Source organism: Tiliqua scincoides, chromosome 2 (genome assembly GCF_035046505.1).
Source record: "Tiliqua scincoides isolate rTilSci1 chromosome 2, rTilSci1.hap2, whole genome shotgun sequence".
NCBI classification, from domain to species: Eukaryota; Metazoa; Chordata; class Lepidosauria; order Squamata; family Scincidae; genus Tiliqua; species Tiliqua scincoides.
Genome location: NC_089822.1, coordinates 220,339,947 through 220,362,663, shown reverse-complemented (window position 1 = coordinate 220,362,663; position 22,717 = coordinate 220,339,947). Strand labels below are relative to the sequence as shown.

The window sequence follows — 22,717 nt, the reverse complement described above, 5'->3', positions numbered from 1 at the left end:
ATTGTGCCTTTTGTCTTACAATAGCAGCCAACAGAGTACCCCCCCTCCCCAAAGGAAGCAGGAGGAAAAATGGGAATTGTTAAAAAGGAATGGGGATTTTTATTTTTAATCAATTTTTGGAGACAAAGCCATCAAGAGTGGTTTTTCTCTTTTATGAAGCGGGAGGAAAAAGAGAAAGGAGAAAATCCTGGGTTAAGCTGACACAGACCCCAAGCCTATGTACTCAGGTTTACTCCCAGGAAAGTGTGGAAAGGATTGCAGCCACACCCAGCAAGATTACAACTCATCCCAAAGTAGATGGCGGCTGCTCACACATACACCCAACATGCAGATGCCACCCCTGTTCCCCCCAGGCAAGATGGAGGAATGCAAGCTGGGGCATTTGGACACTAAGAGCAGGCTGGGCTCCCCAAGCAGAGGACTTACTCTTCCCTCCCGCTTTGAAGCCTGCCAGGAGCAAACCCTGTGCTGATGAGATGCAGCACCTCTGTACTCTTCTCTCCTCCAGCCTTGACCAATCCCAGGATGCCCAGGGCGAAGGGCACACTGGGAAATGTAGCCCTTGGGGCAAGGTTGCACATGGAGAGAGCTCCATGATGAGGTGAGGCACCTCTGTCTGCTCAGCCAGCCTTCTCTCCCACCTCCCACCACCATGCCACCCCAGCCTCACGCTGCCCCACCCACCTTGTTCACAGCTGCAGAAAAGCAGCAAGTCAGGAGGCAGCACATGCAGCTGAGCAGAGCAGAGCAGCCTAGCCCCTCCCCGAGATGCCTGGCAGTGCCCCTGCAGGCTGGCCACGCCTCACGAGGGAGGCGGGACGCACAGATTGACTACCTCAGCCCTAGTGGATAAAAAAATCCGTGGATAAAAAAAATCCGTGGAAAAATAGATTTAAAGACCACTTCAGGTTTCTTGCCCCTCCATTGCTCCTATCTGAATAAGGTCTTGCTTTGATATCCGCAGGGGTTTGCTTCTGGGACTCCCTGCTGATACCATAAAATGTGTTAAATAAAAGGAGTTAAAAAATAAAAAAGTGTGTCCCTTTACAATTGTGGTTTAAAAACAGCTTTTCTAAATGTAGAAAGGCAGTCAGCAAATAGAAATGCAAAGGACTTCCTGCCTTTGCCTGGCTCAGCAGAAGAATGGAATGATCGCTTGCATGACTGTCTCTCTACAACATAAGAAAAAAAGTTTTTAAACTGATTTTAAAGGGATGCATTTTTCCCCTTCTCCAGAGATCAGCACATTCCTTCTCATTTGCAGTGGCCATTCGCGTTCACTCAAATTCGTGTATAAAAAATCAGTGTATAACAAGGATGGACCTGTATTCATTTAATCTTTTGGAACAGAAAAATCAGGGTCTTAACATACTGTAATTATTTAGCAATTTGCCTCAGTTTTGGAATGATTGTCAAGATTTATTTTCTTGAACATATAACTGAATTTGTACCACTGCTTGTTTTCTCGCCCACGTATAGATGTGATGACCCAACATAGTGAAGTTCTCAGCTGAGGAAAGGGGGTAACTGGAGATGTCAGTTATCCTGCATTCCCTGAAAATAGCAGGAGCTGTCAATGATGTTGTCTCAACGCAAGCTTGTTGTCGTAAATAGTGGTTATCTTTTTAAGAGCAACACTTTCTTTTGCTTCAGCAGCAGCAGATCTCCCAAAACTAACACAAAACCAATTGCTGCCAGAGTGAATGAAAAATTACAGTAGGCCCTCTCTATATGCGGGGGGTTGGATCCTGGAACCCACGTGGATACCAAAATCAGCAGATGCTCAAGTTCACAGATGTCACGCAGACAAAATGATGTAAATCTGCCTACATTATGTACATTTGTGAAAACTTACAGAATAATAATGACAATAATGTGCTTAAACTCACAAATGCTGCAGAGAGAGCTGTGAAATGGTGGGAAGCTACAGCAGGGTATGTGAATTAAAAAAACAACACCAGATTTATAATCCATGGTTGGTAAAATCCATGGCTGCAGAGCCCGTGGACAGGATGGACCCACTGTATAGCTCTAGGTGGGCATCAAGTTTCCGTTCAAACATCAATTCAAAGCAAAGAAACTCAACTTATTTCAAAGTTGGTTGGTGTAATCTAAAAAGAAAACCTGGTACAAAGACGTACCCCAGTATTGACAGGGGAAGAATTCCTGCCCCCCACAGCAGATACCAGGAACCGAGGATAAGGGGGACTCTGTTACCTTCATTCTTGTTTGCAGTTGTACAAAGCAACTGGTTCCTTGCTTGTACAAGACATTATAAGTAGAATGCTTATAGACAGACAAGCAGACAGAAAGCCTGTACACTAGAGGGATAACTGTTAATGTTTTCTGAATTGTTCCTCTAGTGTGCAGGTTTCCTGCCTGCAAGACCCACCAGAGGACAGGAGCCCACCAGACGACAGGTGACTCTGGATTTAATACTGTGTGGTACTCAGGATATGGTTAGAGATGTAAATGTTACAGAAACATTGTGAACAGTGATCAAGCTGCAATCCATCTTGCAATGCATGTAGGGGGAAAGAGTGCCAAGCAGATCTGACACAAAAACCCTGAAGGGCGGACTTTCCCCCAAATGAGGAGACTAGTTAGAAAGGAGTTGAAAGGGAAGGTGAAAAGAGTCCAATCTCTCCAGAGTGTGTGGAGGCTGTTTAAGACAACATTTCTGTTTAGATAAGCCTTCTCAGTTCCTGGCCTTTTTAACATCTTTTAACTTTTACAGGTTTGGGGCCTTTTTACAAACTGCTGCTGTCTGCTCCTTTTATATCTTTTTATCTGATTGCTGTTTTTATGAATTTTTTTTTATTAATGTTTTTTTTATCTTGTTTTAATTCATCTTTTAAACTGTGTTTTAAATTATTATTGTAAGCTGCCTAGGGTCACTTTGGGGAGAAAGGCAGGGTACAAATGAAGTAAGTAAGTAAATAAATAATGTGCATACCAGCGGAAATGTATAACACAAAGGAAGAAAGCTCGACTAAGTCTGGGAGGATGCCAGCATGACTAATGAGCAAAGTTAGAGAAATTGCAAAGGGCAAGGAAGCTTTCTTCCCTAAGTGGAAATTCTGCTGTAATGAGGAGAATAAAAAGGAACAAACTGTGGCAGAAGAAATGTAAGAAGATGATACAGGAGGCCAAGAAAAAATTTGAGGAGTGTATGGCCAATAACATTAAGGGGAATAATAAAAGCTTCTTCAAATATATTAGAAGCAGGAAACTTCCCAGAGAAGTGGTTGGCCCTCTGGACAGTGAGGGAGGAAAGGGGGAGATAAAAGGAGACTTGGAGATGGCAGAGAAATTCAAGAGTTATTTGAATCAGTCTTCATGGCAGAAGACCTTGGGCAGATACCGCTGACTGAACAGCCCTTCCTGACTAAAGAATCATCACACAGAGGTTAAAAGAGAAGATGTTTCAGATCTAATCGACAAATTAAAAATCAATAAGTCACTGGACCCAGATGACATCCACCCAAGAATTATTAAAGAACTGAAGAATGAAGTTGCTGATCTCTTGACTGAAATATGCAATATGTCCCTTAAAATGGCCACAGCGCCAGATGATTGGAGGATAGCAAATGTCACAACGATCTTTAAAAAAAGGAAGGAGAGAGGACCTGGGAAATTATAGGCCAGTCAGTCTAATGTCTGTTCCAGATAACATGGTGGAATGCCTCATCAAAGATAAAATCTTAAAACACATAGATGAACAAGCATTGCTGAGGGACAACCAGCATGGCTTCAGTAAGGGCAAGTTGAGCCTAACAAACCTTTCAGAATTCTTTGAAAAGGTCAACAGGCATGTGGATATTATATATCTGGATTTTCAGAAGGCATTTGACATGTTACCTCACCAAAACCTGCTGAGAAAACTCCACAGTCAGGGAATAAGAGGGCAGGTCTTCTCATGGATTAGGAACTGGTTGAGGACCAGGAAATAGAGAGTGGGTGTCAATGGGCAATTTTCACAGTGGAGAGAGGTGAAAAGCGGAGTGCCAAGGATCCTGGGACGTGCTTTTCAACCTGTTCATAAATGACCTGGAGACTGTATTATCTGTATAACCATGAAACGTTTTATACCTTGAAGAACCTGGATTTGTTTGGTAGACTCTTCAGCTTGTAGTCGATAAGCTTTTCGTTCTTCTTCTAATAAAGCTATAAGTATAATGAAAATATCTCAAGTTTTAATTATGTTTACTATTTTGTAGTTTAAACATTCAAAATTGGTTAAGTTATTACCTGTTTAGTAGCACATTAAAAATCATTCTAGCAAAATCAACATAAGTAAATTAATATTTTAAATGATTAAATTACTCTGCTAGTAGTTAATATACTTTCTTTAAAATTTTCTGTATCCAGTGCACCTACGGCTTCATTATGCTTTGGAATGGAGGCAACAAAATGAAGCTGACTATAATAGACACATCCCATAACTATTGCACAAATTGAAGAAATATTTAAACTTAAACTTGCCCCCTTCTATGTATATTGAGTGTATAAAATTGTACCATGTGTGCAGATTAATAATGAAGATTAGGCTAAACTGATTCAATTGTCACCTCTGGTCAAAAGTCTCCTAAGAAACCTGCAGATTTAAACGAGTCTCCATCTCACCTTGTAGTTCAAAGCATTTTTGTTTACTTGTTCTAGCTAGCTCTTGGGCTTCAATCAGTTCCTTGTGCAGTTGCTGAATTTCTTGTTTAGTTTCAGTTTCTGAGTGTGCACCCTGCAATTCATCTGCTAAAAAAACATTTTTTTCTTTAAAGCAGCAGTTTTTAGCAATGGTTTAATTTCTATTACCCTGTGAAGATAGGATCTTAAAGAGTCATGCAAAGTTAGTTAGCTATTAATCTCTCAATTAAACAAAGGTTAGGAGATAAATTAAAACAATGTTAAGAAGTCAAACATCCACACACTCAAGTCCTGCATGCATGAATGAAGAGTAAAATCAGCAAGAATAACATAGGCAACATATTCTAATCTCAACATATTCTATGCAGTTAATGCTTCAAATACTAGCAGTTATTCATAAATGCCTGAAATGGCTTAAATGTAGCTGATATTTCATTTCAGATACTAACCTTACGTTATTGTTATTTCATAGTTTATTATTCAAGAATGAAGTATTTGAGATGCCAAATGCCTCACAGTAGACAAGGCAAGTGCTAGTGAGGCTTGCATTAATATTCTATGGGAGAAAGCAAGTGGGCTGCAATCTGCAAGACTACTGAGGAAGGGGCTACATCTATTCCCACCCAATAAAATGGGAACAGGTTGATCTGCACACCTAAGGCATCCAGAAGAATAGTCCTTTTTTTTTTTCTTCAGTACAACAGAATGGTTGCCATTTACTCCTGTTGGGAAAAAAGTAAACTACTGCACATGGGGAGACGGCTCTGTCCCCTGCTACATGTATACAGCCCTATCTGGCATCAGGAGGTTTGGCTTCTACTGAGAGAAATCTTACTGGGGAGGGGGAAGTACTGTGAATGTGCAGAGCACTCAGGGATATGCAGCGTACATGCACATCAAAACCCCTACGATGCAGGGGCCTTCACAACGGCAATTTGTCAAACTGCTTGGAACACTGAGGCAAAGACCTGCACCCCCTCCCCGTGGTGCTATCTGTCCAGCCCCTTGATGATAACAGGGGAAGGATTCAACATGAACAAGTGGGTCATTTGATGGGCATGGACCTTTGGTCAGAGCCCAACCTCTGAACCCACCCTTGTTGATTATACTGCAGATTTATGTACCTTAACTAGAAGGGAAAAAAAAACTGTATTAACAAGCACTCTCTTATCATGCTTCCTGGAACATACAAAAGGTCAAGTATGCAGCATCTGCTGACAGCAAGACAGCCATAATCAATAGAACCCATTTAAGCTTATTGTTGGTCTGTGGCCAGCATGTTTATTTTAAAACATACAACTGCCATGCAAGGTCAAGACCGATAACCCAACATACTCAGCATTCTGACTTGTATTGTAAAACTTCATGGAGTGCAACTCATTGTTTCCTCAACAGGAAAGAGCACTGCACTTTTGCAAGGAAGCTTTTTGCTCAATGAGAGACAACCTGCATTAGTGCAAAGCTCCATCCAACTGAGAGTTGTACTCCAAGAAATCGTAGGATATAACCCTCTGCCTCCTTATTAGTCAAGCACCATAGGAAAGTTCACAATCAGCAATTTAAAATATGTATCCCTAGTAGTCAACACTAAGAATTCATCTAAACATATGCAACAGAATTCCTGAAAACTGAGAAACCATTAAAATATTGTTGGCTTAGTTGAAGTTCACAATTCCCCTTTCCTGCTACCACCAGCACTAGGGCATTGCAAGCTTGTATTTTGAAGTGTTTTGATACAAATGAATTTTCCTGCAATTCAGTTTGATTTCATATGGTGCCTAAAGGAATATTGTTTATAACACAAACACATAAGTATGCAGTTTACAGTGAAGTGTGTTTGTAGTATTAATAAGAAATTCAAAAGAAATATGCATACAGTTATTTATAGTCAGAATCCACATAATCACTTTCAGCAGTTGTAAGAGAAAGAGTTAATCTACAAACACTTCACAGAATATAGAGATTCTACGTAAGATTGTAATGCTCCAAACCTATAAGGTAAACAAGCTCCATGTAACTCGCTTCTGAGTAAACAGGCATGATCAAGATCTCCTCAATTTTGCACACTAATTTTGAACTCTACTAAATTTCAACTACTTCAAAACTGAAATATGTGCTTATTATACTAAAATAAACCTATAGGAAACCATCTTAATGTTTATTAAGAAAACAATAAATTACCTTTTAAGAGGGCTACTTTAGCAATAGGTTCATTTAATTCATGGTCATCCATTTGAGCATCTAAAGCAGAAATTGAAATTTGATTTTATTTTAGTATTCCAAGCAATAAGTTCTTAAAATAGATTAGACATAGTAGTAACACAAACTCACTCACCAGAACAACAAAATTGGGTGGTTATTGGTTTTATACACCTTCCTAAAAGTAGTCACTCCCATCAAAGTACACTTAAATTGACATATACCCAAAACATACCTGTAGTGTCGTCACTGCTTTTTTCTTTGCTTGGGCTAAGGGTATCGGAGAGATCAGCTTCCTTTGCTTTTGCTTGATTTTCTGCAAAAATAAAATGATTACTTTGGTTACTGTATACACAAATCTCAAATATTTTTTGTAAGGTAAAAGTTCCAGATCTATTTTTGAGACCAAGACTAAAAAAAAAAAATCACAGTTGTTAAAATAAATGTTTTCCTAGGTCTTTGCACTGCTGTTCCCAACTGGATTAAACATCCTCAGGTCACATATTTAATACTAAACAATCCAACACAGGATGTAGTTGCCTCATGCATAGTTTAGCCTTTTGTTCAGAAGTTGTACTTGGGCCAGCTGGAACCCAGTATAAAGTTAGTTGTTTTGTTCACTAACTCTGGGAGCAAATCAGGGGAGAGAGACACAGAAAACCATTTCCAGAACAATGCAGATATTGTAGCATGCTGGAAATAAAAGACCTATTAGGAATAAATGCTGCTTTGTAGCATGTTGGAGAAGGGGTAAAAAAAAAACATACAATAAGAGGATGCATCAATACACTAGCATGAAATTTAAGTATACCCACTAATTGGGCAATATGAACACTTACAAAAATATGTCAATCCGAAATACATACATTTGCTACAAACAAGAGTCGAATGAATCACATGCCCCCCCTCCCACATTCTATTCTCAAGTATTTACATGTGCATTGTCACTACAAACAGCCAAAGCCCTTAAAACCATCTAAAAGCTGACACCAATGGGGTGAAGAAGGGGGACTTCTTGAGGAAGATAATGAAGTCTCCCAAATTCCTACTGACTTCAACAAGTCCAAAGATTTGTTTTAGGTGCAAAATCTTAAACAAGATAGTGCCAAGTGAACAGAAACACTGGGTCAGCTTGAAAAATGCACTCAGTATTAACTAAGGACTCAAAATCTGAACACATTCCAGTGTTTTTGAAGGGTGCAGTCATGTATCTACAATTTGGTGAAAGCTTTTCTTTGGACATAATGAGTAATTTAGCAAAGCAGCCATTATGTGCCTAGCAAAGGAACCAAAGCACATGACTTTTTCATATCTGCGGATACTTTTTCACAACAGTTGTTTAGTTAAGATTATACAAAGAATTGCAAAAATATCTTTACATTAAAAAATATATTAGGAACAAAATACCTAGATGCTGCATCTAACTGTTTAATTGAACTGAAACACGGGTAAATTCAAGAGAGGTAGAAGCACACTTACTTTAGAAAATGACAGATGTTGCAAGAGACAATGTTGAAAGCAATGTTGAACAGCTTACTGAAATGTTAAATATAATCGAAGATGAAATGTTAAAAAGTTGAGTGTCAGCAGGTGTGCTTCTCCTTAAGTGCCACAGTGCACTGAAGGAGATGGACATCTGCTGCTGTCAATGTCCTCTTGGTTGGGGTTTCTGCTACTTTGGCTAGTGGTTAAGACCTGTCTTGGATGGGATCACACTGCTCCTGAAAGTTGAGGTGTGGTAATATTCCTGGATCTCAGGCTGACCCTGAATCTTCAGGTGTTGACCAGAGCCAGAAATGCTTTTCCCAGTTGGCCAATTCACCAACTGTGACAGTACTTGGAATGTTGTACCTAGGTTCAGTTATACATACACTAGCTATATCCAAACTGAACTGTTGCCATGTCCACTACGTGCCTTTAAAGATTGTCTGGAAGTTTCAGGTAGTGTAAAATGCAGTTGCTAGAATGCTGATGAGTGTATGGTCCACATGATCCCATTATACAGGCCAACACACATTTTGCTTCCTTAAATGGCTTCCTCATGAGGAAGCTGCTTGAACCATTCACTAATGAGGCTATACTATATGTCCAAAACTAGATGTGATGGGGCAAAATGGATGCCATTTTTGGAATCAGCACCCCAAATTCATATCAAACCACCATAATGTGTGGGAAAAACTTTTCTGACCCTCAATTTTGTAGGCCTGTGTCACAAGTCATGCCTCGTTATCTACAGGAGTTCTGTTCCAGAACTCCCAGTGGATGAAAAAAATCAGTGGATACCAGGTCAGTGGAAAAATAGCTTTAAAGACTCACTTCCAGGTTTCTTGCTCCTCTACTGTCGTCCCCGAATGCATTGGCATAGACCAGGGGAGTCAAACATAAGGCCCAGGGGCTGGATGTGGCCCGCTGAACCTTTTTTTCTGGCCCTCGGGCTCTCAGCTGTTGGGCAGTGCTGAGGTGGCACTGCTGAAAGGACAGCCCGCATGATAATTGGGCTCCCTCATAACTTGAAATATGATCAAGGTTTGCACAGTTTCTCTTCTGTTATTTGCAGCTAATAAGTTCCTAAGTGAGAAAAAAGTGCTTATTTATGGTTATGACCTATTTAATGACATCACTTCCTGTCTAATGACATCACCTCTGGCCCTCAGCGGGCATCATGAATGCTATTCGGCCCGCAGTATGAAACAAGATTGACACTCCTGGTATAGACAATACACTGCATTCAGTCACTAGATGGGGTGAATAATGGAATCTAATGGAATGAATTTATAATTATTTAACAGTGCAAAGGTAGGAAATTGGATTTTGGTGCTTTTTTGCCCTGTTACAAGGCATTTAAAGGTGGACTTCGGTATCAGGGGTGAGTCAAATCAGTGGATACAGAGGTCCCACCTGTATTCCAATTGTACCAGTTGCCAGTTTGCTTTCAGGTTCAATTCAAAGTACAGGCTTTGGCCTTTATAAAGCCTAAAATGGTCTAGAGCCAGGTAACCTTAAGGATCATCTCCACATGAACATGCCAGAGTTTTCAGATTAGCTTCTGAGGCACTATTCTCTGGTTCACCTTTAGAAGAAATTGGTTTGTTGGGGGCAAGATACTGGGCACTGACAGTGACAGTACCACAACTTCGGAATGTCCTCCCTACTAAAATCTGATTTCATCCATTTTAACACAAAATTGAAAAGGTTCCCCCCCCCACAAAGCCCTACAATTGTTTTTTATCCACTAAAGTTATTTTTAATACTATATGTTGTTCAGCTGCTTTTGTAGTTATGTTTAAAATATACTGTATGTCTTATGTTGTTAGCTGCCCTTGGCTGTCACATGAAAGGCAGAACAATCTGTTCTATTTTGTAATGAAGTATATTAAAATAAGATAATATTTCTTGCTCGCCTTGTCTCTTGAAAAGGTTAATCTGAGTGCGTTGGGGTTTTTTTGCCCATTGTATAACTCACATTTCCCTATACGGGCACAGAAGGAACACATCATCCTACTAGTAAAATAATAAGGCAGACAAGACACAGACATTGGGGAGAAGCAGTTAACCCGTTCACTTTCTCTTATCCTCCTCCCTCTGCCCTGATTTTAATTTTATTACTGTATGTACAGATGTTTGTAAAAAACAGCACTAACTACACTGCAACAAAAGCTGAAAGACCCAGTTATTTAAAAACTTAACAATACAGAAGAGGATGCAAAGATCCATTCAACTACTATCATGTACCTAAGGACGCTTTAGTTTTATGTTTCTTGAGCAAAGACATCTGAAATTTTGGGGAGAGTTGCAAGAGCAGCTTGTGATGGGAACCTCTGTTTAAAGGAAAGCCAGCAAGCCCTCGAACTAGCAGGAGATGGTGTAGTATATGGCTACAAAACTTTACTGAGAATTGGGATTTCCTGAGTTTGAATCAGGCCATGAACCTGGCCTCTGCCATGAATCCTCACTAGGTGGTTTTAAGCAAGTAACACCTTCTCTCTGCCTCAGCTCCCCAGCTGCAACATATGATTAATACCACTTTACAGTGTGATTGCCCTTACTACAGCAAAACAATATATGTGGAACACTTTGCACACTCAGAAACCATTATACAAATGTTTGTGTTTATTAGTATGGTAGTTCAATGTAGTTTTGGGATACCAGCTTTTGCTTTGTACTTTCGACTGATTTGGCACTTGATTTTGCCTTTCAAAGTCATTCGACAAAATATTTATTTCAGCATCTGCCAATCCCTCCAAAAGACCCCTTGCTCGCTGTCCCAGATAAAACGAGAAAAAGGAACCCAGGAATCTTGCGAATGCTATGAATAAAGGGGATGAAACACCAGTTTTAACCCATCTCACTGTAACCACCTTTATATGAACACAGCTCAGGACAATAACCTACTGCCTAACATTAAGCTTAGTTCATGTACAAGAACATTAGTTACCTTCTACTGACTTGGTTTTACACTGTGACAACCTCACTGGGTAAGGAAAGGAAGTTCCCGGTAAAAACTGTCTCCTATTTTTATACTGTATCAAGTTATTTAAAACTTCAAGACATAACTTCTTTAAAATTAGATGGTATACATGAGACACTGATACAAAAAAGAACTTGCGCTCTGCCAGATAATACTGGCTTGCAAGCATTAAGTTACACTTGTGTTTATTGTCTGCATTCTTTTCCAAATATGGCATGCTGCCTGCTCTTTGCACTGACAAGGAGAGTAATAGTATAAAGAACAGAACATGAAAGTTCCCCACCCCACAAAGAATACAGCTGTAAATTTAAAAAGAAACCTTAATAACCAGATATTTTAAAAAGACACAGACAGGTTGAGGTAATCTATTTAAAACTTTGAATTTAAAATATGGTTCACAGTGAGTGAAAGATTATATTACTTGATACTTACTGAAAAAACCTTGATATGTGAATGAGTTTGTGACTCATCACAAAAAAAAATGTAGCAAGCATGCCTTTTGCATGCAAGAAAGAAATGTTTTCATAGTTCAGATTTAAAATTAAAAGATACTAAATATTCAAATCTTTGATATTTGAGACCAGTATTAAGACTGATATTATATACACTTACTTGAAGCCAGTCATAAGACTGAGTGATTTCGAAATACCAGATAGGATGGATATTTTCTATTTCACATGAAACATTTACAGATGAAAACCTGGTATAAGCTGATTTATCTGCACTCCTCCCAAAGACTAAAAGTCATATTTTCTATTTAATATCTCAACACATTTATATTTAAACTCTTAAATTTTCTCCACACACTCTAATTTTTAGAGAGAGGAAACCCTAATGTCCAGATGGAAAAACTCAGAACATTCCTCAAAAACAAGTTAATGCATCTAACCTTTTAGAATCTTTGTTTCATCCACCCTGGAGAGATGTCCTTCGTCCATGAGCTTGTCTGCTGAACAAAATAAGCGTTACTATCCCAGCTCAAATTGTGCAAGCATTCTTTGTGCACGTCTCTAAACTACATTCCATGACCAAATTTAAGCATGACAATATTACCTCACACTTTTCTGTGCGACAGTCAGCGAGATTTTTTTCTAGTACACTGAAAGAATTATACTGAGCATAATTTTAATAATGACCTAAGCACAAACAAAAGGAAAAATGATCATGGAATAGTTTCAAAACAATTTAAGAGCAAGACGATCCATGATCAAGGGGTAAATTATTTTAATTAGCCAAAAGAATTTTCCAAAGACATGAATACACAGAGGAAATTTTCCATAGAAGATTTTTTAAAACTTAGTTTTAAAACTAAAAATAGTATAGTTCATATTATAGACTGAAAATGAATGCCAGTGTTAACATCCACCGGAAAAATTTTTTGAGGGACCCTGAAAACAACCTCTTACCATGACTGAAGTTACCAATGGCTTTCAGAGTACTATATTCTTCTGTGTGGGAATACTTTACTTGCCAATATAGACATGTACTATCCAACACAGAGCATGGCACAGATGCATTCTTTCATTAGCAGCAATAACTAGGATTTGAAGGCATATACTCAACCCATTAATAAGAGCAATGCCCAGAAGCATGAAATACAATTTTAGATTGAGTATGTGGAAGCCAATAGTTAATCTAGTTTATACATAGAGAGAAACTTCTGAATCAATACAACTTTTCCTTTTTAAGCCTAGTCATCACTACAAAGTTAGTTATATTATTAACTTATAGTGTATACTTATTGCAGCCCAGCTATTGTGTTACATTTCTGAGGGTGGGAAGGGAATGATTTTTTCCTATTACTGATAGATTGCTAGCACAATTACAACTTCAGATTATCCTCAGCTTTATTTCCAATAATGATCCCCAGTAAGTGGGAGCTACAAGAAAGCTGGAACAGGACGCACAAGCCTAAGGCCTCCTTGCTTTGTCAGCAAAGTAATGAGGCAGAAAAGAAAAACCCAGGACAAGAATAGGCAGGAAGAGAAAATTAAGTTAACATGATGAAGTGGAAAAATCAGACTGAGAGGCCAAAATGAGAGATGAATGGAAGGAACAAAGATAGCAGAAAGAGTGCTGAGGAAGAGTGCACAGAAGAACAAGAAGTAGTACAAGACAGATGGGGCAGAAAACAGAGAGATAACACATTTTGCACAAACACTCAAAAAATAAAATAGTAATGTGCTATAAAGGACAAAATGTGAAAATACCTGACTCAGCTAACTTTTACTGATGATTAAATTTGATGCCTGCGCATCACTTGATGACTGCAACATCACATCACAATTTGTACATGTGACCAACTTTCACAAACCAAGTTTTCATATAATTTTTCAGCGTGACCAAAACAAACCCCCCTGGAGATAGTAGTAGGCTCTCAAGTGAACTGAGTATTCAAATGATGAGGCATTTCAGAGAATTGTAAATGCATATACGAGCAACCCCTAAACACTCAAGCAGGGTACACCAAGCTGCTCTAGTTACAGTTTTGCTTGACATACTACAAATAGGATGGTTGGTCAGAGTAACTATTAGGCAAAGCCAAAGCTGCACCTCAAAAATTTTTCAAAAAGATAAAAAATATCCTTGAAAAGATTTTTAAAAATGTCAGCAGAAAGTACTCTGCATAAGATGTGAGTGCTTAAGGAACTTTAAGAGAAGCAGATGGAATTCCAGCCTGTGCAAGAAAACTTTGATAGCTTGAGGTCACTTACAAGCCATTTCTCTGGGGAAAAATTTTTGTTCAAAACAGGCATGCTAATGAACAAGCAGAACTTCTGCAAAAAGACATAAATTTTATGAAACTGTGAAGCCCCATTTCTCCATCTATACAGGCATCAGTGAAAAACTTATACACAATAAGGCATTCACTCAAGGTTGGTCCAAACTCCCCTCCTGTTTCTTTTCCCCACAGCACCCTTCCCTTATCCTAACTCAACAGCTTGCTAGCACCAGTATTCCATTTCCTGGATTTTCAAAAGTGGCAATGTCGCAGCTCCTGGGGCTCTTGGATGAAATTGCATAGATCCCTTTCAATCTGGTTTCAGGCTTAGCTTTGGGATGAAAACAGCTTTGGTCGCCCTGGTGGATGATTTATGCCAGGGATTGGAGCAGGGAGTACACCTCTGTTGCCACTGCTAGATCTTGCAGCAGTTGTCAGCACCATTGATCATGGATGTTCAGGGCCCATTTGGTGGAGTTGGTCTTGGGAGCACTGTTTTTAATGCTTGAATGTCTTATATCTAGGGGGAAAGGTGGAATATAAATTGTTTAAATAGATAAAAAAATCAGAGGACAAGGAAGCAAAATTAAATGAGGAAGAGCGGTAAGCTAAAGTAAAGTCAGTCTAGCCAACCATTCTCCTCTCTTTCATACTTCCTTCAGCCCCCTTCTTCCCTGCCTTTTGAGAAGCCAGGGAACACCTGTAATGTTATAACTGTAACTTGAATCCACTGAAATGGTGTAATGGCAGGGGCTTTAAATCAAATCCTTTTATCTGCGGTTTTCAAACTCTCCAGGAGTTTGAAAAGCTCAGTATGTGCTTGCAGGGAAGGGGAGGGAGGCAGCAAGGGCGAGGGGAAGGCAGTAACGCAATCCCCAGGATTGTGTGACTAAGGGGGACTGTGGGAGCTGGGATGCATTCACCAGTCCCTGCAGCAGCATTCCTGGGGTGCAGGGAGCCCTGCGCAAGCGTCTGCAGGGCTCCCCAGCCTGCTAAAAGTGAAAGCAGAGCGATCGCATTCCACTTTCAGTTTTGTGGAAGTGGAGCTCAATCACTCCACTTTTGATCACTCCACTTCCACTTTCTACAGGCTAGGAAGCCCTGCAGAGCCTCACGCAGGGCTCCCTGCACCCCAGGAAGTCTGCTGCAAGGACTGGTGAGTGCATCCCAGCTCCCACAGTCCCCCTTAGCAACGCGATCCTGGGGATAGACTGGTATAGGCTGGCATCTGATGGCTTATGGATCTGTACTGGTCAGCAGAGCACACATTGAGAAACATTGTTCTATGAAGTATTATAATATACATCTGTTATTGTATAAAACAAATTAGATTTCAGGTCTGCATAATCTGAAGTTAAAACCTGACTGATGCTACACCTTGCCTGGATTACTTACCAGGTTACCAATAATCTTCTCCTCAAAGGGATAAACAACTGGAGAGTTAAGTACCCATTAGTAAAATATATGAGGGGAGGGCAATATGTACATCTGCGTATGCTATCATTAAATTTCAAGCACTCATTTTGCTGTGTTTCCTTGTCAAAGTATTCTGTGAGTTCCAAGCATTTATATGCCACAAAGGGGAAACACATTTTTCATATGCAACTAGTATTTCCTCTGTGAAGGGAAATCATGTATAAAGTGGCATTAACTAAGAGCTGATTCATTTAAGTTCACTTTTCCAGGTCCTTACCCCTATTATTAAGGAAGGTCTTCCTCAGAGATCTTTCTTTGGGGGTCCTCCCACCATCCAAGGATTGGCAGATGGAAACTTCTGAGAGTAGACAGTACCATGACTCTGGAAAATTCTACGCAGAGAGGATTGCCTGGTGCAGAGTTTGATTGTTGAGGGGTGAAGATCTTTTTACTCATTAGGCCTTTAACTATTTAGTTTTTATAGACTGGCTTTCAAATTGTCTGTTGCTTCTTTTTCTTGCATTGACAGATTGTTGTTTAAATTAAATCTTGCCTAAAAACCAGGATACAACCAGGGCTGCCACTATAATGTGGCAAAATTGGACATTGTTCAATGCCTACACTGAACAGAACGTCTACGTACACAGGTCTAGTACACAAATCTTAATAAAACAAAACCTCTCTCACAAAAGCCCTTCTTATAAGGCAAAATGAAGTGTGGCAATCTACCCACATCAAGGGGCAGTCACATTAACCATTGATTTCATGATATTTTCTACCCAGATTTGCTTTCTATGTGTAGTAAATGCATAACACACAAAGCAGTCTTAAGAAACTAGGGCAAACCAATCCACCAAATACTGAAGAGCATGAGGATTGTTTCTGCAAGTTTGCATAGGTCTGTTAGCCTTGTAGAGTGCAGAATGTATGTATTCATCCAATTTACTAGAGAATATCCATAGTCCATAGTCCAGAATGGTGTAAACTGACATAAAGAGGAAGAATTCAGAATGAAAAGATAGTGAAGGAAAAAATTGGGGAAAACAAGCATCCAGCAGATCATACATTTTAGTGTGCACAGTACCTACTAGATTACATTTCAAGTAACCATCCATAAAAAGATACAGTGCTAGAAAGCAAGAATAATGGGGAAAAGAAAAGCACTCTGTTAAGATGTAGGTATGCTGTCTGTCTGTCTGTCACCCTCCTCTAAGGACAGCAGTCATACCTGCACTCTCACATACAAGCCAATTCCTGAAAGACAGACTTGCATTCACAAATGATCATACGAAGGCTTTCTACTCTTGCTCATGTCTTAAGATTATTACTACTAAGAGGATTTTTATACAGCTTTTCAACAAAAACAAAAAAATCACAAAGCAGTTTACAGAGAAAAATCAAGTAACTGTTACATACAAGTAATTTTTTATACAAGCAAGAAATCAGTCTTGCTAAGCAGCCCTTAGTTACCTGAAAGTTTCAAGCTATCATTTCATCTTATTTCACTTGTTCTTAAGGAGATATGAACAGTTTTAAGGTCAACTGATGAAACCTGATCATGAGAATGTCACCGTCAATCTAGTTACGTTCAAGTCAATCTTGTTTATCATGACTTGATCTTAAATCAGTTTACTGAAACCCTCTCTTAATATAGCAAACTTAAAACATCTTGCTTACTAAGTGGGAATCATGTTAAATGAGCACTAATTCTAGAACAGAGGTGTTTCAGGAATGCTTTTCACTACATTTCTGCAAGAACTTCATTCTGCAATATTATTCCTTCACTCTACAAAGTCTTGCAGAGCAAACAAAACGCGAGTTCAATAGAACTGCAAGGATGATTCTTTTGCAAAATAAATACTAGCATATGTATTATTTGAATTATCACAAACACCATCCATTTGCATTTTTTAATATTTTGTCCAGATGTGAGAAGAGGATAATTAGTTTACATTCAAGAAAAATATGCAGAACAAGAAAAGCAGAAAAGGAAGCTCTGAAATTTGAGGAGGAAATTCAAAGATGTTAAAGTATGAGGGGGAAGCTATTCCCAATCCTATTCTTGTACATTTTTGCTTTTTTCTTTGTTATTAGCAGACATTCTATAGTAACAATAAAAAGACTAAGTAGTATGAACCAGTCTTGGGTTGTAATTGAATTACCTGAATTAATATAAAAATGTAATTCTAAAAATGTATAGTAAAAAAATTACTATAAAAATTACTTGAATTCAGTCTTGAATTACTATAAAAATGTTTGCTTTCCTGGAGCATAAGAGCAACTATTTTCAGATTTTTCATCTTTGCCACAGTCTTTTGGTGGAATAGGTCCTCATTTTATTTTCTACAAACAACACTTTGAATTAAAGGTAAATTGAGACACAAAATTTTGCTCAAGGTGACCTACCCTGGCTAACATGTCTGAAAAGTGTACAGTACAGATGCCAGACACTTGCACACTGAAAAGTAAGAAAAAGAAAGCCCTTTTTCCCAAGAAGGTATGCAAGCTACCTCTGTTTCTGGATCTTATGCATCTTATAATGGAGAACTGCACATCCCCCACTTTCAGATGTTACACTAGAAGTGTAAAAAGGAGTGTAAAAAGCTAAGGAGATTCATTGTTGACCGAAGATGTTAATCTAGAGATCACACATCCACAGTACTATGCTAGTACTCAGCAGAGACTGACACAATATTTCTCTTCTCTGAGTTTGGAAGCAAAGCTAAAAAGTATGCCCAACTTCTTCACTATATACCCAAATTGCTCATTAGCCCATGATAAGCCAAGTGAAAAATTATCTGAGGCAAGCTGTGCAATAACAGCCCAATTACATGAACTAGACTCACCACATACCCGGTAATCCTCATTCCACCAAACAAAAAACATTGTGTGAATCAGTTTATAGGTAAGCCCCATGTCGGATCTGCCCATACTACTCATGACTGCAGGTTAACATACCATGACAAAGCTAATTGAGAAACAGATAAAAGTACTAAATTATGCTCTTTAAAGTGATCTGGAACTTGCAGACAAATATAGTCTTATTTAAATCTGTTATCATAGTCCTGCAAAGATACCTCTGTTCCCTCTAGTACTTCACATATGACACTAGCTTTTATAGACTTTTCAGTGAATGTGATGAATGCTATGTACTCACTCTGGCACTCTATGAATTGATGAATAAATGTGCAGTCCCCTCCACTCTTTGAAAGAAAGTGCTCTAGTAAAGAAAGAAAAACTTTTAGGTTCATATCTCCATCTTTTTAGAGCCCATGACAAAACTTATAAATCTCACAGACAGGGAGGGGGTTATAAGGGGAGAAGTTCCTCAAAAGAGGCACAAACAAGAAAGAGTGTGAAAACATCCCCCCCCAATTCAAACACTAATGTACAGTAGAATGTATTGACAATGTAAACATACAAAATAAAAAATGATAAACAGATCAAACAACCACTACTAGTTGTACAACTTATCACTTGTGTTTTGTAAGTTTACATCTTCCAAACTTACAGTTTATATGAGTGAATGCTCAGATAGTTCATCTATGTCAAATCCAGATCACGTCAACATGGCACTATCAGTGTCAGACTATCTGTACTAATATGTACAAGGTTGATTTTAATATTTTTAGATGGTTTGCAAGACAGTTATGCACAAAATGTGTTCATTTGTGAAGCCAGCTATGGCTAAGCAAACTAGCTGGAAAGGATTACATCTCAACATTGGGAAGTTTACTTATTCCCAAATTTAGCAGTATTTTCATCAAGATGCAGCAATTTAAAAAACTTGCCATTTGGGAGTTGCAATTAGCCTTCAAGGCCATTTCTCTATTTAAAGTTGCTGCCTTTTCACTACCGCCTAATAGGATAAAATTCAATCATTCACATTCCAAGAACTTTTATGCTACATTTTATCATCATGATAATCCTAAGACATATGTTTAGATGAAAGATAGGGATCTGCTTATTGCCACATAATTGAGTTTATTAGCTGAGTAGGGATTTTGACTTGTTCTCCTAAATCCAAATTCAACACTTGTTATCTCACTGCCAAGAGTTTAAACAAACTGGTGCTACATTTAAGTTTGAAAAATAAAAAAAATGACTCAATTTGAAGAGGGCTATCAGAAGAATATAGAATTGGACACAGGGTTCACAATATACTACAGCAAAGAGACATCATGTGTCATTGCTCTGGTTGTAGGAGCAGATCTCTATATGCAACAGCAGTAGCCACCAACATCAGAAACTGTGCTCAGTCACAGAGGCAAAGCTGCTATGCAGAAAACACATTACATACACAAGGCTTGGGGAACACAAGGCAGAATTGTGCAAAGGGCTGGTAAGAGTGTGGAGTCACCTACTGTCCCTAAATCAGAATCCTAATGGCTGTGTAAATTGGCACAAGCTAACAAAAAGTGGAACAATAAGCATGGGAGAATTTTGAGAGTGAAGAGACAGATAGAAAAATCCCCATGTTGGACATGTACCAAAACTGTTACCAGTGACAGATTTTGGCTACCCCAGTTGGTCTGTACTCACAGAAAAATTGTTCTCATTTGCACTCTAGTGAAAGTTGTGAAATTTAAACTATGATGAAGAAAATAAGACATAGTAGAGAAGGATTTGTTAGGAAAACTGAGTGTGTCATGGGAAGCTAGTGAATAGTAGAAGAACAGTGTGCAAATACAGTGACAGGAAAAGTTAGGATATGCGTCGACACTGACAACTGATACAAAGAATGAGAGAAGAATGCCTGACAAGATCTACAGAGCAAGAGAGAAAGCAGTGACCCCTATGAACAGGAACAGCAATTCGCACAGTAGACAGCACAAGTTATGGTTAACCTGAGAAGCTGACCGAGATTTCAGTTTTGAATCAATTGTTTCACTCAGTAAAGCAGATGCACTTTTACAAAGCAAAGACAGTAGTTGAAATATGTGTTTGAAAATTCAGTATGTAACCAAACAATAACGATCAGTTCTATTTTTTAAAATTAAAATTATATTTTCTCAGTTTAGAAGCGAGTTTTCTGATAAGATAAACACTTTATACAGAAATGCTACTTGCTCCTCATTTCCAGGATCCCATCTCTTAAATTCTGGTTTTGGGACAGTCACAAAACTGTGCCACTGAAACCCCCTAAGAATTACAGTCAAGGAGAGCCACTGCTTGCTAAGTTACAGTATGATCCATTTCCACAGAAACCACACAAAATGGTTGCTGTCATCCAAAGCAGCCATGCCTTCAGCAAGATTTGGATGTAATGGCAATCTGGGTTTAGGTACCAGAAATAGGTCATAAGATCACATTGTTCTGTTCTCCCCCGCCCTTTGCATGAAAATTCCAAACACCCTACTGAGGGCTCAGTATTATGTGTTATTGTTGTGAACACCGCTTAGGCGGTATCCTCTTAAACGCACTTTATGAACTCAATTTTAATCAGGTTTTCAAAAAGAGTTTAGGTGAACACCTAAAGATTCATTTTTAAAAAATAATATTAGAAACAGTCACACAGCAACAAATTGGATAGCGGTAAATCTGCATGCAAGAAGAGGTGGAATTCAACAGCTCAGTTCCAATTCTAGATGCCTTAACTGGGTTTTACTTTGAATGCAACACTACCATAGCTGGTGAGGCATGACACTACATTAAGTCTCCACTTTACAATGGTCTTACAATGTGATCAGATCACTTTATGATGGGCTCTCTGTGGCAAAACAAGGCTCACTATACAGGTTATTCACTGTACAATGAGTTTATGATTGCTGCCAACAGAACCTTGTACATAACAGAAAAGACAATCATCAACTCCCAAGTGTTTGGTAGCATCTCAGCCAATAGCAGTGTATTTAACATCATGGCTCTGTGTAAGGAAAAGGGTGGCCACGAAAGCCAATGTAAATATAATGCTGAGAAGGACTGTTTCTGTTCTAGCATCTCAGGTGGTAGCCATGTTTTTAACATCATGGTTGCATGAGTACTGAGGGAAGGATTTAGCTGAAGTAAGCAAATGCAAGCCTTTGAAGCAGCACATTAGCTGGTAGCAGTTTTTAACATGACAACGGCCCTGAAAGGATGCAGCAGGCATGTTTTAAATTTTTTTTAAAGAGGGAAATAGTTTAGTTAAGTGGCGGAAGTTGAGGTTTGGGAACGAATTATCAAAACACAATAAGTCATTGGGTTCGCATTATAATATTTTCACAATAAAATGTCATCTCCAGAAGGGATTACCATTATAAAGTGGGAGCACATTGTATTTAGATTTTAAAATGTCTTGCCCTGTTGGATGTGACAGCGACACAAAAAGCCGCAGGTATCTGAAAGGCTCCTTTGAATCCCAGATCATATTTGTTGCAAGAGTAGAAGTAAATTTCAACAGCAAGTTAATGTTTTTAAAGAAAAATAAGATGCAAGTTAAAACATTGTTCAGGCTAATGGCCGAACACAGGAACAGCTTGTGCTCAAACTTGGGTGATTTGAAATTTCAGTGCCAATAACAAAATTCCACATTAACGAATAGCCACCTTAGTGTCAACAGGGAAACAAAATGTGTCCAAGCTGACTTGGTCATAGCACTTTTACCCATTTTGGAAGATACTACATAAACAGCAATTCCCAAGCTAATGTTCCCTGCACAGGACAGGGGAAATGAAAATTTCCACCTTTTGATCTATCTTGTTCCAAGATTTTGAAATGTAGTTAAAACAGGCTTTTACCAACTTCCAAGAAAGTTAAATCCAAAGATATGATGACAACCTGAGCCTGTTGAGCTGGCAAATTTGTCTGTAACACTGGAACATTTTCCCTGAAATACTGGGAAAATGTTATGTTGTACTGATGTAACAGTCATACCCCATTGCTAAAACTTTTATTTCAGGGTCAGGTTGGTTACAGAATATCTAAACTTGATCTGCTATGTGTTGCAGTCATAAAACATTTACGGGGGAAAATTAAGATAACAGCCATCATATTTTACTCTTTTTGTGATTCAAAATAGATAAATATTTACAATTAGCGAATAGGTTGAATATGCTCAACATTAAAAGAACCACCATAAGGGGAAAATAGGTAGTTATTAGGATACTCTACCTTTTTCTGTGCTCCCATTAATTTTAGGAATGAAGTCATCAACTTGTATGCCTAGGATTAACAAATGGTATTAATTCTGTACAAGCAAAGTACTATAAGAGCTGTTAACTACCTGTATAGCATTCTAATCCCAGATATCTTTTGCAAATATCATTAAAAGGAAAAAGAAACAATTC

At 38.6% G+C, this 22,717-nt stretch overlaps 1 protein-coding gene across 19 annotated transcripts in view; it reads right to left on the bottom strand.

Annotated features, from left to right (window-relative positions):
• The window catches only part of SLMAP (sarcolemma associated protein), a 121,132-nt gene that overhangs the window by 16,329 nt on the left and 82,086 nt on the right, over positions 1–22,717 (bottom strand). For 5 of the 19 annotated variants that reach the window (XM_066614777.1, XM_066614778.1, XM_066614781.1 and 2 more), the window contains 7 exons: positions 22,542–22,592; positions 18,607–18,669; positions 12,201–12,257; positions 7,079–7,159; positions 6,826–6,885; positions 4,627–4,749; positions 4,093–4,167 (listed from right to left, as the gene is read on the bottom strand). In XM_066614777.1, coding sequence (XP_066470874.1) covers positions 4,093–4,167; positions 4,627–4,749; positions 6,826–6,885; positions 7,079–7,159; positions 12,201–12,257; positions 18,607–18,669; positions 22,542–22,592 — 510 coding nt within the window. Of the gene's footprint in view, positions 1–4,092; positions 4,168–4,626; positions 4,753–6,825; positions 6,886–7,078; positions 7,160–12,200; positions 12,258–18,606; positions 18,670–22,541; positions 22,593–22,717 lie in introns of all 19 variants that reach the window. The other 14 variants (XM_066614786.1, XM_066614787.1, XM_066614788.1 and 11 more) reach the window with 5 other exon arrangements.